Source organism: Mauremys reevesii, linkage group 22 (genome assembly GCF_016161935.1).
Source record: "Mauremys reevesii isolate NIE-2019 linkage group 22, ASM1616193v1, whole genome shotgun sequence".
In the NCBI taxonomy this organism is placed as follows: Eukaryota; Metazoa; Chordata; order Testudines; family Geoemydidae; genus Mauremys; species Mauremys reevesii.
The window spans coordinates 21,080,297-21,094,932 of record NC_052644.1 but is presented as its reverse complement, the minus strand read 5'-3'; the positions used below and the strand labels follow the sequence as shown (position 1 = coordinate 21,094,932).

The following is a 14,636-nucleotide window of genomic DNA, read 5'->3' as shown; positions in this document are numbered from 1 at the left end:
GGAACGAAGAGACGGTCACTGCGGCGGGTGGAGACAAACGGACCGACCCTGGGGGGCGGGGAGTGCAAAGAAACAGGCCGGTCAGTTTGAGTGGCAGCTGTCCCAGCAAACCAGCTGCCCGAATCCCTGTCGCCATTCAGGTACGTGTCCCGGCAAAGGGGCGTTTTGGAAGCCTGGGATGTGCCAAGGCCTTGGCCTTATGCCAAATCCTGTAGCAATGAGTTCCACAGGCCAATCGCGTGTCGTGGGGAAAAGTGCTTCCTTGGCTCAGTTTTTAATTGGTCCCCCTGAATCCCAGCGCCATTGTCCCCCCGCCCCCAACCCACTAGACCGGGGTGGGCAAACTGGGCATGGAAATTGTATGGCGGGCCATGAATGTTCATGAAATTGGGGGTTGGGGTGCGGGACGGGGTAAGAGCTCTGGCTGGGGGTGCGGACTCTGCGGTGGGGCCAGAAATGAGGAATTCAGGGTGCGGGAGAGGGCTCCAGGCTGGGGCAGGAGGTTAGGGTGCAGGGGTTGCTGGCTCTGGGGTGGGGCTGGGAATGAGGGGTTTGGAGGGCAGGAGGCTGCTCTGAGTTGGAATCGAGGGGTTTGGAGGGCAGGAGGGGGATCAGGGCTGGGGCAGGGGATCAGGGGTGCAGTCTCCAGGCGACGCTGACCTCAAGCAGCTCCTGGAAGCAGTAGCATGTCCTTTCTCCAGCTCCTATGCAGAGGCACAGCCAGGCGGCTCTACATGCTGCCAAGTCTGCAGGTGCCGGCCCTGCAGCTCCCATTGGCCGCGGTTCCCAGCCAATGGGAGCTGCAGTGCTGGTGTTTGGGGTGGGAGCAGCAGGAGCCCCCTGGCTGCCCCTACGTGTAGGAACTGGAAGGGGGACGGGCTGCTGCTTCCAGGTGCCACGGCACACACAGAGCGGGGCAAGTCCCTGCTCCCACTCCCTGGCGGGAGCTCAAGGGCCAGATTAAATGGTCTGATGGGACTGTCTGCATTGGTGATGGGATACCAGGGTGACGATACCTGAGCATAGAGAGAGACCTGCCTAGGAGGGGGAAACCCTGTGTCCTAGCACCCTCCCTCCCTCTATGCAATTGCTTAAAAATAAAGTATCTGACTTTGCTGCACTCAGCCTAAGAACTCTGTTTTTCTCCAACAGGAGTGAGCATCGTAGGCTTCAGGAAGCGCGTGAAAGAAAATCCAGTGTGGGCTGAAGGTCATTCGCAGCATGCACCAGGATGACACAATCGTCGGCGGCCTGGAGATCAGTAATGGACGCCCTGAAGACTTTAGACTTCAAGCGAAGATGTCGATTAAAGATTAAAAAGCCGCCCGTCCATTCTGTATTGAATGTCAATTCCATGGGGGGGGGGGTGATATTTAACGAGGATCATCTACTGCTAAATAGGTTGAAAACAGGGTTGGGGCAATGACGGATCCTGGCTTAACCTCAGTTTTGATGACCAGTGGCCATTACAGAGAACTGGGGCAGTCATCTGCTTGTGGAGAAGCCTCATAGATATCGGAGGGCAGCCAGATCTGGCCAGACCCTTCCACAGGGCTCTGCGATTGACAGAGTCAAAGGCCTTTGTCAAGTCGATGAAAGCCACGTACAGGTGCGGATTTAGTTCCTGAGATTTTTCCTGGATTTGGCAGGCAACGAAGTGCATGCCTAAAGCTGCACTGAGATTCCAGCACAATTGCCTCAGCAAGGGGAAGTAATCAGTTTAAGAGGCTACCGGCAGGAATTTTCCCTGCTGTAGATAGCAAGGCAATGCCTCGAGAGTCTAGCCGCCTCCAACACCCCCCCCCCACATTTTGTGCCCCTTGCTCCTCCCAGGGGCTGGGCCTGGGCTCCTTTAACCCACTATCTCTCTGCACCCCCAGGAGCCTGGATCCGGCCATGCAGGGAAGAGAATCTTTCAACAGAGGAGCCTCACATGGTGCCACAGCTCGTGTCGCAGGTGGGCAGGTTGGCAGACTGAGATGGAAGGCTGCAGAGTCAAAAACTCCAGCACCAGGAAATGCCAGTTAAGGTTTCCTGAACACCCTTAACTCTGCCCACTTGAGCATATGCATTACGACGCCATCCTTTAATTGCATGATCACGTATTAATTTAACCTAAATGGGTCCCTAGCTGCTTGAATCCAAAATGTAATAGTTGGGGACAGGAGGAATCTGCAGTGGAAGATTGAAGACCAGACCTGGTGGTCTCCTGGCTCCCAGCCTGGTACACCTTCCCCAAGGCTGCAGGGTACATTGAGTGTGACCTGTCCCCACTGCCCACAGAGACACGGAAATGCTGCAACTTACATGACACTTGGTCAAGCTGACAGCCCCAGGATTTCCTGGGCGTTGCAGAGACCGCTGCTTATTTTGGCTCCAATAGATCTGGCCGGCAGATTAGAACCAACGTGTGAGGGATGCAGGAAGAGATGAGCCATCCCCGACTTCCTGTGTCTGGAGCTCCCAGCTGAGTTCTTCATTTGGGGCTCGGTGGAGCTGGGCACCAGGGTGTTGGTGGCAGCGCGGAGGGGCCCCTCGCTGCCCCCGTCATGGCATCTGCTCTCACTGTCCTCTTCCTCAGTGAGTATTGGAGACAGCCAGGGAGTGTGTCCATGGCGGGGTCTGATACTAGGGTGTGTGTCCCTGGGGACGGGGGGGGGGGGGGCAGGAAATCTGAAACCAGGGCGTGTGTCCTATTCTAGCACTAGAAAAGGTTCAGAAAAGAGCAACTAAAATGATTAGGGGTTTAGAGAGGGTCCCATATGAGGAAAGATTAAAGAGGCTAGGACTCTTCAGTTTGGAAAAGAGAAGACTAAGGGGGGATATGATAGAGGTATATAAAATCATGAGTGATGTTGAGAAAGTGGATAAGGAAAAGTTATTTACTTATTCCCATAATACAAAAACTAGGGGTCACCAAATGAAATTAATAGGCAGCAGGTTTAAAACAAATAAAAGGAAGTTCTTCTTCACGCAGCGCACAGTCAACTTGTGGAACTCCTTACCTGAGGAGGTTGTGAAGGCTAGGACTATAACAATGTTTAAAAGGGGACTGGATAAATTCCTGGTGGCTAAGTCCATAAATGGCTATTAGCCAGGATGGGTAAGAATGGTGTCCCTAGCCTCTGTTCGTCAGAGGATGGAGATGGATGGCAGGAGAGAGATCACTTGATCATTGCCTGTGAGGTTCACTCCCTCAGGGGCACCTGGTGTTGGCCACTGTCGGTAGACAGATACTGGGCTAGATGGACCTTTGGTCTGACCCGGTACGGCCTTTCTTATGTTCTTATGTCCATCTGGGAGGATGTGAGACCAGAGTGTGTGTCCATGGGGAGCATCTGAGCCCCGGGCATGTGTACATGGTGTGTGTGGGGGGTGTCATCTGAGACCACGGTGTGTGTCCATGGGGAGGTTTCTGAGACCAGGCGTGTGTCCATGGGGATCTGAGACCAGGGCAGGTACCCGGGGGGAGGTGGGTATCTGAGACCAGGATGTGTTCCCATGGGGTGGGGTCTGAGACCAGGGTGTGTCTCAATGGGGGGGAGGATGTGAAACCAGGGCGTGTGCCCATTGGGGTGGGTGTCTGATACCAGGGTGTGTCTCCATTGCGGGGGCGGATCTGAGATCAGCGCATTTGTTCATGGTGGGGATCTGAGACCAGGATGTGGTCCCTTGGGGGGGGGGGTCTGAGACCAGGGTGTGTCTCCATGGCGGGGATGTGAAACCAGGGCGTGTGCCCATTGGGGTGGGTGTCTGATACCACGGTGTGTCTCCATTGCGGGGGCGTATCTGAGATCAGCACATTTGTTCATGGTGGGGATCTGAGACCAGGATGTGTTCCCATGGGGGTGGGGGTCTGAGACCAGGGTGTGTCTCCAGGGTGGGGGGGGGGGCTGTGAAACCAGGGCATGTGCTCATTGGGGTGGGTGTCTGATACCAGGGTGTGTCTCCATTGCGGGGGCGGATCTGAGATCATCGCATTTGTCCATGGTGGGGATCAGAGACCACCGCGTGTGTCAAAGTCCGGAGGGAGGGTGGGGGTGGGAGTGGGGGGGCGCTGGGGATCTGAGCCCAGGGTGTAGGATCCAGTTGCTCTGGGATCTGGTCCCTAATGACCTGTCTCCTCTCCAGGCTGCTGGCTGGCCGGGCAGAGCAGGATGTCAGGATGTGAGTATCTGTGGGGCTGGGGAAACTTTAGTGTTTAGAACAGGGCTTGGAGAGGGGAAAAGAGGATCTGAGCCCTGAACCTTCACCCCAAAACTCACTTCAACCTCCTGTTATTGACCCATGGGGATGATCCCCAGTGCAGTCAGGGGTGACTCTAGATTGACCCCGGGGGGCTGAGATCTGGGCTGAGAAAGTAGTTAAGGACATTGAGGTCAATGGTAATTGGGACAAATTACAACTTGTTTTTACAAAAGGTAGATCGTGCCAAACCAACCTGATCTCCTTCTTTGAGAAGGTAACAGATATTTTAGACAAAGGAAACGCAGTGGATCTAATTTACCTCGATTTCAGGAAAGTATTTGACACGGTTCCACATGGCGAATTATTAGCTAAATTGGAATAGATGGGGATCAATATGAAAATTGAAAGGTGGATAAGGAACTGGTTAAAGGGGAGACTACAACGGGTCGTACTGAAATGCGAACTGTCAGGCAGGAAGGAGGTTACTAGTGGAGTTCCTCAGGGATCGGTTTTGGGACCAATCTGATTTAATCTTTTTATTACTGACCTTGGCACAAAAAGTGGGAATGTGCTAATAAAGTTTGCGGATGACACAAAGCTGGGAGGTGTTGCTAACACAGAGAAGGACCGGGATATCCTACAGGAAGATCTGGATTACCTTGTAAACTGGAGTAATAGTAATAGGACGAAATTTAATAGTGAAAAGTGCAAGGTCATGCATTTAGGGATTAATAACAAGAATTTTAGTTATAAATTGGGGACACATCAGTTGGAAGTAACAGAGGAGGAGAAGGACCTTGAGTATTGGTTGATCACAGGATGACTATGAGCCACCAATGTGATATGGCCGTGAAAAAAAGCTAATGAGGTCTTGGGATGCATCAGGCAGGCGAGGTATTTCCAGTAGAGATAAGGAGGTGTTAGTACCGTTATACAAGTCACTGGTGAGACCTCATCTGGAATACTGTGTGCAGTTCTGGTCTCCCATGTTTAAGAAGGATGAATTCAAACTGGAACAGGTTCAGAGACGGGCTACGAGGATGATCTGAGGAATGGAAAACCTGTCTTATGAAAGGAGTCTCAAAGAGCTTGGCTTGTTTAGCCTAACCAAAAGAAGGCTGGGCGGGGAGTGGCGGGGAGATATGATTGCTCTCTACAAATATATCAGAGGGATAAATACCAGGGAGGGAGAGGAATTATTTAAGCTCAGTACCAATGTGTACACAAGAACAAATGGGTATAAACTGGACACTAGGAAGTTTAGACTTGAAATTAGATGAAGGTTTCTAACCATCAGAGGAGTGAAGTTCTGGAACAGCCTTCCAAGGGGAGCAGTGGGGGTAAAAGACATATCTGGCTTCAAGACTAAGCTTGATAAATTTATAGAGGGGATGGTATAATGGGACAGCCTAATCTTGGCAATTAATTCGTCTTTGATTATCAGCAGGTAAATATGCCCAGTGGTCTGGGATGGGATGTTAGATGGGGTGGGATCTGAGTTACTACAGAGAATTCTTTCCTGGGTGTCTGGCGGGTCAGTCTTGCCCACATGCTCAGGGTTTAACCAATCGCCATATTTGGGGTCGGGAAGGAATTTTCCTCCAGGGCAGATTGGCAGAGGCCCTGGAGGTTTTTCGCCTTCCTCTGCAGCGTGGGGCACGGGTCACTTGCTGCAGGATTCTCTGCACCTTGAGGTCTTTAAACCACGATTTGAGGACTTCAGTAACTCAGACCTAGGTCAGGGGTTTGTGACAGGAGTGGGTGGGTGAGATTCTGTGGCCTGCGTTTTGCAGGAGGTCAGATTAGATGATCGTAATGGTCCCTTCTGGCCTTAAAGTCTATGAGTCTATGAGATCAGAACCAGGTTCCCTGTGGATGCCGTGAGGTGTCTGTTAGCCCTGGCGCTGCCCCTGGGGCTGAGCCGTGAGGGCAGGTTACAGACACACGGGGAGGGGTTTGTGTCTCCCCATCTCACTCCTGTTTGTGTGTGAACGCAGCATTCCTTTGGTCCAGACCCTCCATCTCCGTCAGCCCCAGGGGGGTGATCGCCCCGGGGGCAGCCGTCACCCTCCGCTGTCGGTGTTGGTGTTGGGGCAGGAGGCTATTTCTGTATAAAGATGGAATCGAAATCTGGGAGCTGGATGCTGCTGGGAATGAATTCACCATCCCCAGCGCCAGGTGGGAAGATGCAGGAGCCTACAGCTGCCAATCCCATGCCCTATGGGAGCCGCCCAACCGGTCGTACATCAGTGACATTGTGCGGATCATTGTGGCAGGTGAGGGGCCCGGCTCAGTGTCCCTGTTCCCAGCCCCACACCCAGCCAGACTCTCGGTGAGTGTTTGCCCTGATGGGACGTTCAGAGCCGGGCTCCGCCCTGAGCCCTGGGCCCAGCAGAGGGGACACCTGGCCGGGGATGGTGGCGTCTGTGCACTCACCCATGGGCAGATACTGGCTAGATGGGCCCATTGGGGGTCGGGGATGGGGAGGGGGGACACTGGGCCGGGGGGGGGCGCATTAAGTAGATAGACGGGTACAGAGGGGAGCTCTGGATTTAGGTCCTCGGGCAGTTTCGGGTGTAGCTCCCAGGAATCTCTGGGATCTCGGAGAGGTTCCTCTGGCTGGGTTTTCTCCAAGGGGCCCCGTTTCTGGGACCGTGCGGTGAGGACAGGGAGCAGTGACTCTGCAAGGGTCTGTCTCACGGCCTGTCTCCTTCTCACTACAGAGACCTACTACCCCAAACCCTCCATCTCCCTGCGTCCCAGCGGGGGGGTCACCCTGGGGGGAGCCGTGACCATCCGGTGTCGGGGTCGGCGCCAGAACATGAGGTTCCTTCTGTACAAAGATGGAAACCTGACCGTGCTGCAGGACGTGGAGCCGGCTGGGGATGTGACTCAGTTTCCCATCCACGATGTGAGCCGGAGGGACGCAGGGAGCTACAGCTGCTATTATCGCTCCAAATCAGACCCGCCCGTCTGGTCGTACCCCAGCGACCCCGTGGAGCTGGTGGTAGCAGGTGAATGGCCCAGCTCCACTTCGCCACTCCCAGCCCCACACCCAGCTGAACCCTCGGGGGGTCTCGCCCTGGTGGGATGCTCAGAGCCAGGTTCTACCATGGGTTCAGCAGAGGGGACGCCTGGCTGGATAGTGGGGACAGATCACTGGTGGGTTCCCAGCCAGGGGAGAGCAGCAGCTGCTGGAGGTTCACGGCCAAGGGAGGGGGGATCCCTGCCCCCCAGGGGGAGCTGCTGAGCAGCCATCCTTTCCCAGGGGATGCTCCCCTGGGCTGCCCCTGTTCAGGGGATGCACAGAGGAGTCGGGGCCCAGGGGCTGTCCAGCCGGCCCGGCCCCCAGTACTGAATTCACTTCCCATCAGCCTGGACAACGGTACACTCCTGGGGGAATTCTGCGCCAAAAAATTAAAAATGCTGCACAAATATTTGAAAATTTGGCAAACTGTTGCAGATTTTGTTTGCCAAAATAACACAATATAATCACGACATTTTCAATTATTTTGGTCATTTATTTCAAAATATCTGTCTGCGAGTGTGTCTGTAACACTGCAGACCAAAACCAAAAGATTCCGGTAATTTTTTTTTAAATATATTCCTCACTAGGCACATTAACACAGAACTTTGGTTAATTCATTTAAATCACACGACAGACCTGTATTTCCTGCACCTGTCAGAAGCAGTGCAAAGGCGTGGGGGAGTCAGGGGTAACGGAGGAGCTGAGGAAGAGGGGGAGGAACCTGGCAGTAAAACCAGACATTGTTGGTGTGGGTGGGAGAAGGTTTTTTTGGGGGGGGGGATTGTTAGGGAGCTGGGAAGCTTCCCCCATGCAGACCCTGGCTGACCTCAAACCTCTGCCATTCAGTCAGGCACATCAGCCCCTGTACCCGCAACCCCCGTCCCCATGGGTCCCTGCCGCCTCCTCCCCCGTCCCCAGACTCAACGCTGTCACCCCACTAGCTCCTGAGCCCCGGGCTGTGACCCCCCAGCAGCCCTGGGTGCCCCACTCTGCCCTAACTGGGCTCTGCAGGCAGGTGCTGTGATGAACTTCTGCTCCTGGGGGGATTCTGCAGCACGGGGCAGGCAGAGAATTTATTTCCCCACAGAAAATACATTCTGCCCCAGAAGTGCTGCAGTTCCGCCTCTGCCCACCAGGGGCCGCTGTGGCGCCAGAACAGCCGGCTCCGTTCATGCTGCTGGGTGTTCTGGCGCCACAGCGGCCCCTGGTGGGGAAAAAGCGGAACTGCCGCACGTCTGGGGCAGAATGTATTTTCTGCGGGTAAAAAGCAAAATGATGCAGGACAGCTGAATTATGCATGTCCTAGGGTTGCCAACCCTCCGGGATTGGCCTGGAGTTTCCAGGAATTATAGATTAATCTTTACTTAAAGATTATGTCATGTGATGAAATCTCCAGGAACGCATCCAACCAAAATTGGCAACTCCAGCATGTCTGCAGCTGTGCAGAATTGCCCCGGGAGTAACAGATTGTGGATGCAGTGAGGTGTCTGTTAGTCCTGGCGCTGTCTCTGGGGCTGGCACTAAGGGCAGGTTACAGACACCCGGGGAGGGGTTTTTGTCTCCCCATCTCACCCCTATTTGTGTGTGAACGCAGATCTCCCTGCGCCCGGACCCTCCATCTCCGTCAGCCCCAGTGGGGTGATCACCACGGGGGGAGCTGTCACCATCCATTGTCAGTGTCAGTGCGAGACCAGGAGATTATTTCTGTACAAAGATGGAATCGAAATCCGGGAGCTGAATGCTACTGGGGACGGGGGTGAATTCACCATCCCCAGAGCCAGATGGGAGGACGCAGGGTTCTACAGCTGCCGATCTCGCTCCAGATCGGAGCCACCCAACTGGTCAGATCCCAGTGATTTCGTGCGGATTGTTGTATCAGGTGAGGGGCCCGGCTCAGTGTCCCCACTCCCAGCCCTACAGCCTGCCAGACCCACAGGGGGTCTCTGGGCCAATGGGACCCTCAGAGCAAGGTTCTAACCTGAGCCCTTGGCCCAGCAGAGGGGACGCCTGGCCAGGGAGTGGGTATGGAGTCACTGTGGGGGGCTTCCCAGCCACTGGAGCTAGGGGGATGAGGGAGGGGGGGATCCCTTCCCCCAGGCAACCTTGGGGTGTCACTGAACCTGCCTGTTTCCCCTGGTAAGAATGGGGGATAATCATCCTTCTTCACCTTTTGTCTGTGTCTGTGCAGCACTCAGCACCTCTGACTCCCAGCCCCCTCCTGATCTAAACATTACACCTCACTGGGCCTGGGGATAGAACCCAGGAGTCCTGGCTCCCAGACTGGGGTACAGAGGGGTGCTCTGGATTTTTGGGCAGTTTCAGGCATAGCTCCCAGCGGCTCCTCGGGCTGGGTTTTCTTCCAGGGGCCCCGTCTCTGGGACCGTGCGGTGAGGACGGGGCACAGTGACTGTGCCGGGGTCTGTCTCATGGCCTGTCTCCTTCTCACTGCAGAGCTCAGATACCCCAAACCTTCCATCTCCCTGCGCCCCAGCAGGGGGGTCGCCCTGGGGGGAGCCGTGACCGTCTGGTGTCGGGGTCGGCACCAGAACATGAGGTTCCTTCTGTACAAATTTGGAAACCCGAATGTGCTGCAGGACGTGGAGCTGGCTGGGAATGTGGCTGAGTTTCCCATTCGCAACGTGAGCCGGAGAGACGCAGGGAGCTACCGCTGCTGTTATTGCTCCAAATCCGACCCGCCCGTCTGGTCAGAGCCCAGCGACCCCGTGGAGCTCGTGATAGCAGGTGAGAGGCCCGGCTCCGCATCCCCGTTCCCAGCCCCACCCCCAGCCAGCCTGTGATGGGATGCTCAGAGCCAGGCTCTGCCCTGAGCCCTGGGGCCAACTGCGGGCCGGGGGTTCCCCAGTCAGGGGGGAGCAGCAGCTGCTGGAGGTTTGGGGCTCAGGGAGGGGGGATCCCTGCCCCAGGGGGAGCTGCAGAGCAGGGACCTTTCCCAGGGGGGTGCTGCCCCTGCTGACCCCGCTCTGGGAAGGCACCGAGGAGTCAGGGCCCAGGGGCTGCCCAGCCGGCTCTGGCCCCAGCGCTGAATTCACTCCCCACCAGCCCGGACAATTAAAGCCGAAAGAAACGCCAGGTCATGGGCCGAGCAGTGTCACTGTTTCAGTGGCTTCCCCCCTGCTCCGGGCCTGGGTGCTTGGTTCCCTCCCTTCCCCCTCTCAGCTGACGCTCGTTTTTATCCCCCAGAGGGAACCGACCCAGCGAGGCCCCAGGAGCCGCATCCCCCTCCGACAGAGCCGGCGGGAGAAGGTGAGCGGGAGAAATGGAACAATTCATCCCCCAGGGAACAGGGCTCCCGGCTCAGACGCCCACGGGGCCACTCGTGCTGTTTGGAGGGGGATGGTCCCTGCAGACAGAACTGATGGGTTCAGTTTTTCTAGATAGAGGGTGATGGACAGATCAATGGGGACCGACGGCCACGGGTCGGTGGGAATGTGGGTCCTTGGGAACGTAGAGCAGTGGACAGATGGGAGCACGTCTAGTGAGGGATAGAAAGATGGACTAAGACCTTGTGTACTAAGATGGACTAAGACCTTGTGACCTTGCGGACTAAGACCTTGTGTATGAAAACTGGACCCGAAATGACGAATCCCGTGTGGTTCCCAACCCCCACTGGTGATCTCACAGCGAGTCTGGGCTGTCGGTATTAGCGCCCCTGGTTTGATACAGCGAGGAAGGGGGTCCCTGACCCACCCCCCCAATAGATGTTCTGCTGCATCTGGCTGGGCCCTGGGAACCATTGGGACGTGGGGGGCAGTGGGTGACGTCCCAGCCTCCCCCCGTGTGCACTGCCTGGCTGTGTGTGGCAGGAGCCGAGATACCCGGGGCTGGGCTCACTACACAGCAGACAGGCCGGGGCAGAGGCACCTGTGGGGTGGGCAGAGGGCACTGCGGGGTGCTGGGTGGCTCGGGGGGCAGTTCAACTGCCCAGGTGCCCTGTTCACTGGAGAAGCTGGGGCTCAGCCCCCCCAGGGCAGCAGGACGCAGCCTCCCTGAGGGGTCCGGAGGAGGCCCCAGAGCCGCGGTGCCAGGGGGACCCCAGAGGGGCCGGGCCAGACCTGCCGGACGGGGGGTTGGTGGCTCCGCTCCTGGGGCAGCGCCAGCTGATTTTCCCATCTGAGCCCCCGAGTGACTCTCCCCTTCCCCCGCAGCAGCCCCCCCCAGGCGCCTGGATTTCACCCATGCCAACATCGCCCGCCTGGGGCTGAGCGCCGTGATCCTGCTCATCCTGGGGCTGATCCTGGCCGAGGCCTATTACAGCCGCCCAAGGGGGCGCCCTAGGTGAGGTGACCCCCCCCTTTCTGTGCCCCTTGCTCCCCCCAGGGCCTGGGTGCAGGGCGACATGGGCCCCTCTAACCTGCCATCTCTCTGCACCCCCAGGAGCCTGGATCTGGCTGTACAGAGAAGAGAATCTCCCCAGGGAACGAGCCGCTTCCCCTCGGGGGGCTGAGATGCCTCCACAAATCCCCCTGCCCCCAAACACCCCTGCCTCACACATCCTGCCCCCCAGACTGCTCCCGATCCGACTGCTGCACCCTTTCTCCCTAGACCTCCCCCGCCCTGCATTTCCATTGTATAAATCCCCAGAGCTTCCTGCTCCTCTGCCCTGCCCCCCAAATCTCCCCACCCCAGGGGGGGCTGTGATACCGGACGCTCCAAATGTCCCCTCGTGGTGGGTTCAGCTGAGGAAGGTGAGTGAGAAGTTCAGGCAGCGTCACGAGAACCTGGATGAACGAACGTTGGGGGGAAAGTCGGCGAGGCAGAAAGACGGGATTAGTCCAACCCGAGCGGCCGCCGGACAGACCCCACGGGCCGGGCTGGGGCCCGCCTGGGACACGGGAGAAGTGGGGGAGCAGAAATCCGTGACTCAAAACTGGGGCGTTGGAAACAAGGCCTCACTGGTGGATAAAATATTGCAGGGATGGGCTGTGCCGCTCACCACCCCTTTTAGGGGCACTCAGCTGACTGCTACGAACTCTGCTCCGTGGAGACGTCCTGAGCAGAGCGGCTGGAGAGAGGGACCCCGATGCCATCGCCCCTCCCCCGGCTGAACCCCCAACCCGGAAGGAAACAGGGTCAGACTTTAACAGCAGCTGCGGCGACGCCAGCTCCAGCCCAGCTCTGCCGGCTCCTCTGCCCCCCAGGACAGTCGCTAGCGTCTCTGGGGCTAGCGGGGAGACGCCCAAACCCAGGGGATTTTCCGGCCACAGACTTGCTCCAGCAAACAGGGCCGGGGCTGGAACAAACCCCTCGTTTCACACGGCGCCTGCCACGGCTCCCCTGGTTCCTGCTCTGCTGTGTCTGTAACAGTCGGTCCCAGAGGTCAAGGGGGGGTTTGCCGTGGGGCTGAGCAGGCTGCGGGCTCTGGACCCCGCCCCGTGTTTAACCCTGTTCAATGTGGGGCAGGGGCTGGGGCATGTTCGCACCTTGGTCCCTTTATTGCATCTGTTCAGGGTTCCTTCCAGGAGCTGGTCCAAGAGGTAACTATAGCTGGACCGCTTGGAAATAGTGACCATAATACAATAGCATTCAACATCCCTGTGGTGGGAAGAACACCTCAACTGCCCAACACTGTGGCATTTAATTTCAAAAGGGGGAACTATACAAAAATGAGGGGGTTAGTTAAACAAAAGTTAAAAGGTACAGTGACTAAAGTGAAATCCCTGCAAGTTGCGTGGGCCCTTTTTAAAGACACCATAATAGAGGCCCAACTTCAATGTATACTGCAAATTAAGAAACACAGTAAAAGAACTAAAAAAGAGCCACTGTGGCTTAACAACCATGTAAAAGAAGCAGTGAGAGATAAAAAGACTTCCTTTAAAAAGTGGAAGTCAAATCCTAGTGAGGCAAATAGAAAGGAGCACAAACACTGCCAACTTAAGTGCAAGAGTGTAATAAGAAAAGCCAAAGAGGAGTTTGAAGAACGGCTAGCCAAAAACTCCAAAGGTAATAACAAACTGTTTTTTAAGTACATCTGAAGCAGGAAGCCTGCTAAACAACCAGTGGGGCCCCTTGACGATCGAAATACAAAAGGAGCGCTTAAAGACGATAAAGTCATTGCGGAGAAACTAAATGGATTCTTTGCTTCAGTCTTCATGGCTGAGGATGTTAGGGAGATTCCCAAACCTGAGCCAGCTTTTGTAGGTGACAAATCTGAGGAACTGTCACAGATTGAAGTGTCACTAGAGGAGGTTTTGGAATTAATTGATAAACTCAACATTAACAAGTCACCGGGACCAGATGGCATTCACCCAAGAGTTCTGAAAGAACTCAAATGTGAAGTTGCGGAACTATTAACTAAGGTTTGTAACCTGTCCTTTAAATCGGCTTCAGTACCCAATGACTGGAAGTTAGCTAATGTAATGCCAATATTTAAAAAGGGCTCTAGAGGTGATCCCGGCAATTACAGACCGGTAAGTCTAACGTCGGTACCGGGCAAATTTGTCGAAACAATAGTTAAAAATAAAATTGTCAGACACATAGAAAAACACAAACTGTTGAGCAATAGTCAACATGGTTTCTGTAAAGGGAAATCATGTCTTACTAATCTATTAGAGTTCTTTGAAGGGGTCAACAAACATGTGGACAAGGGGGATCGAGTGGACATAGTATACTTAGATTTCCAGAAAGCCTTTGACAAGGTCCCTCACCAAAGGTCTTTACGTAAATTAAGCTGTCATGGGATAAAAGGGAAGGTCCTTTCATGGATTGAGAACTGGTTAAAAGACAGGGAACAAAGGGTAGGAATAAATGGTAAATTCTCAGAATGGAGAGGGGTAACTAGTGGTGTTCCCCAAGGGTCAGTCCTCGGACCAATCCTATTCAACTTATTCATAAATGATCTGGAGAAAGGGATAAACAGTGAGGTGGCAAAGTTTGCAGATGATACTAAACTGCTCAAGATAATTAAGACCAAAGCAGACTGTGAAGAACTTCCTTAACTGAGGAGGTTGTGAAGGCTGGGACTATAACAATGTTTAAAATGGCTATTAGCCAGGATGGGTAAGGAATGGTGTCCCTAGCCTCTGTTCGGCAGAGGATGGAGATGGATGGCAGGATAGAGATCACTTGATCATTGCCTGTTAGGTTCACTCCCTCTGGGGCACCTGGCATTGGCCACTGTCGGTAGACAGATACTGGGCTAGATGGACCTTTGGTCTGACCCGGTACGGCCATTCTTATGTTCTTATGTTCTTATGTTCCCCACTCTGAACTCTGGGGTACAGACGTGGGGACCCACACGAAAGACCCCCTAAGCTTATATTCCACCAGCTTAGGTTAAAAACTTCCCCAAGGCACAAATTCCTTTCTAGCCTTAGTATCGCTGCCACCACTAAGTGATTTAAACAAATATTCAGGGAGGGCCGCTTGGAGCCCTACCTCCCCTAAAATATCCCCCCAAACC

General features: G+C 55.1%; 1 protein-coding gene across 1 annotated transcript; it reads left to right on the top strand.

Annotated features, from left to right (window-relative positions):
- Window positions 1-6,979: 6,979 nt before the first annotated feature.
- On the top strand, window positions 6,980-11,681 carry LOC120388474 (platelet glycoprotein VI-like). Its single transcript, XM_039510297.1, has 6 exons — window positions 6,980-7,202; window positions 8,811-9,095; window positions 9,668-9,958; window positions 10,418-10,480; window positions 11,383-11,512; window positions 11,612-11,681. Exons 1-6 carry the CDS (start codon window positions 7,010-7,012, stop codon window positions 11,679-11,681), a joined length of 1,032 nt encoding a protein of 343 aa, XP_039366231.1. The 5' UTR covers window positions 6,980-7,009.
- Window positions 11,682-14,636: the final 2,955 nt, after the last annotated feature.

Bases quoted from the DNA above. Each gene is read 5' to 3' on its own strand.
- LOC120388474 (XM_039510297.1), top strand. From the start codon at position 7,010: ATGAGGTTCCTTCTGTACAAAGATGGAAACCTGACCGTGCTGCAGGAC. The intron at 9,959-10,417 runs GTGAGAGGCCCG...TTTATCCCCCAG, and splicing joins CGTGGAGCTCGTGATAGCAG to AGGGAACCGACCCAGCGAGG. The intron at 11,513-11,611 runs GTGAGGTGACCC...CTGCACCCCCAG, and splicing joins CGCCCAAGGGGGCGCCCTAG to GAGCCTGGATCTGGCTGTAC.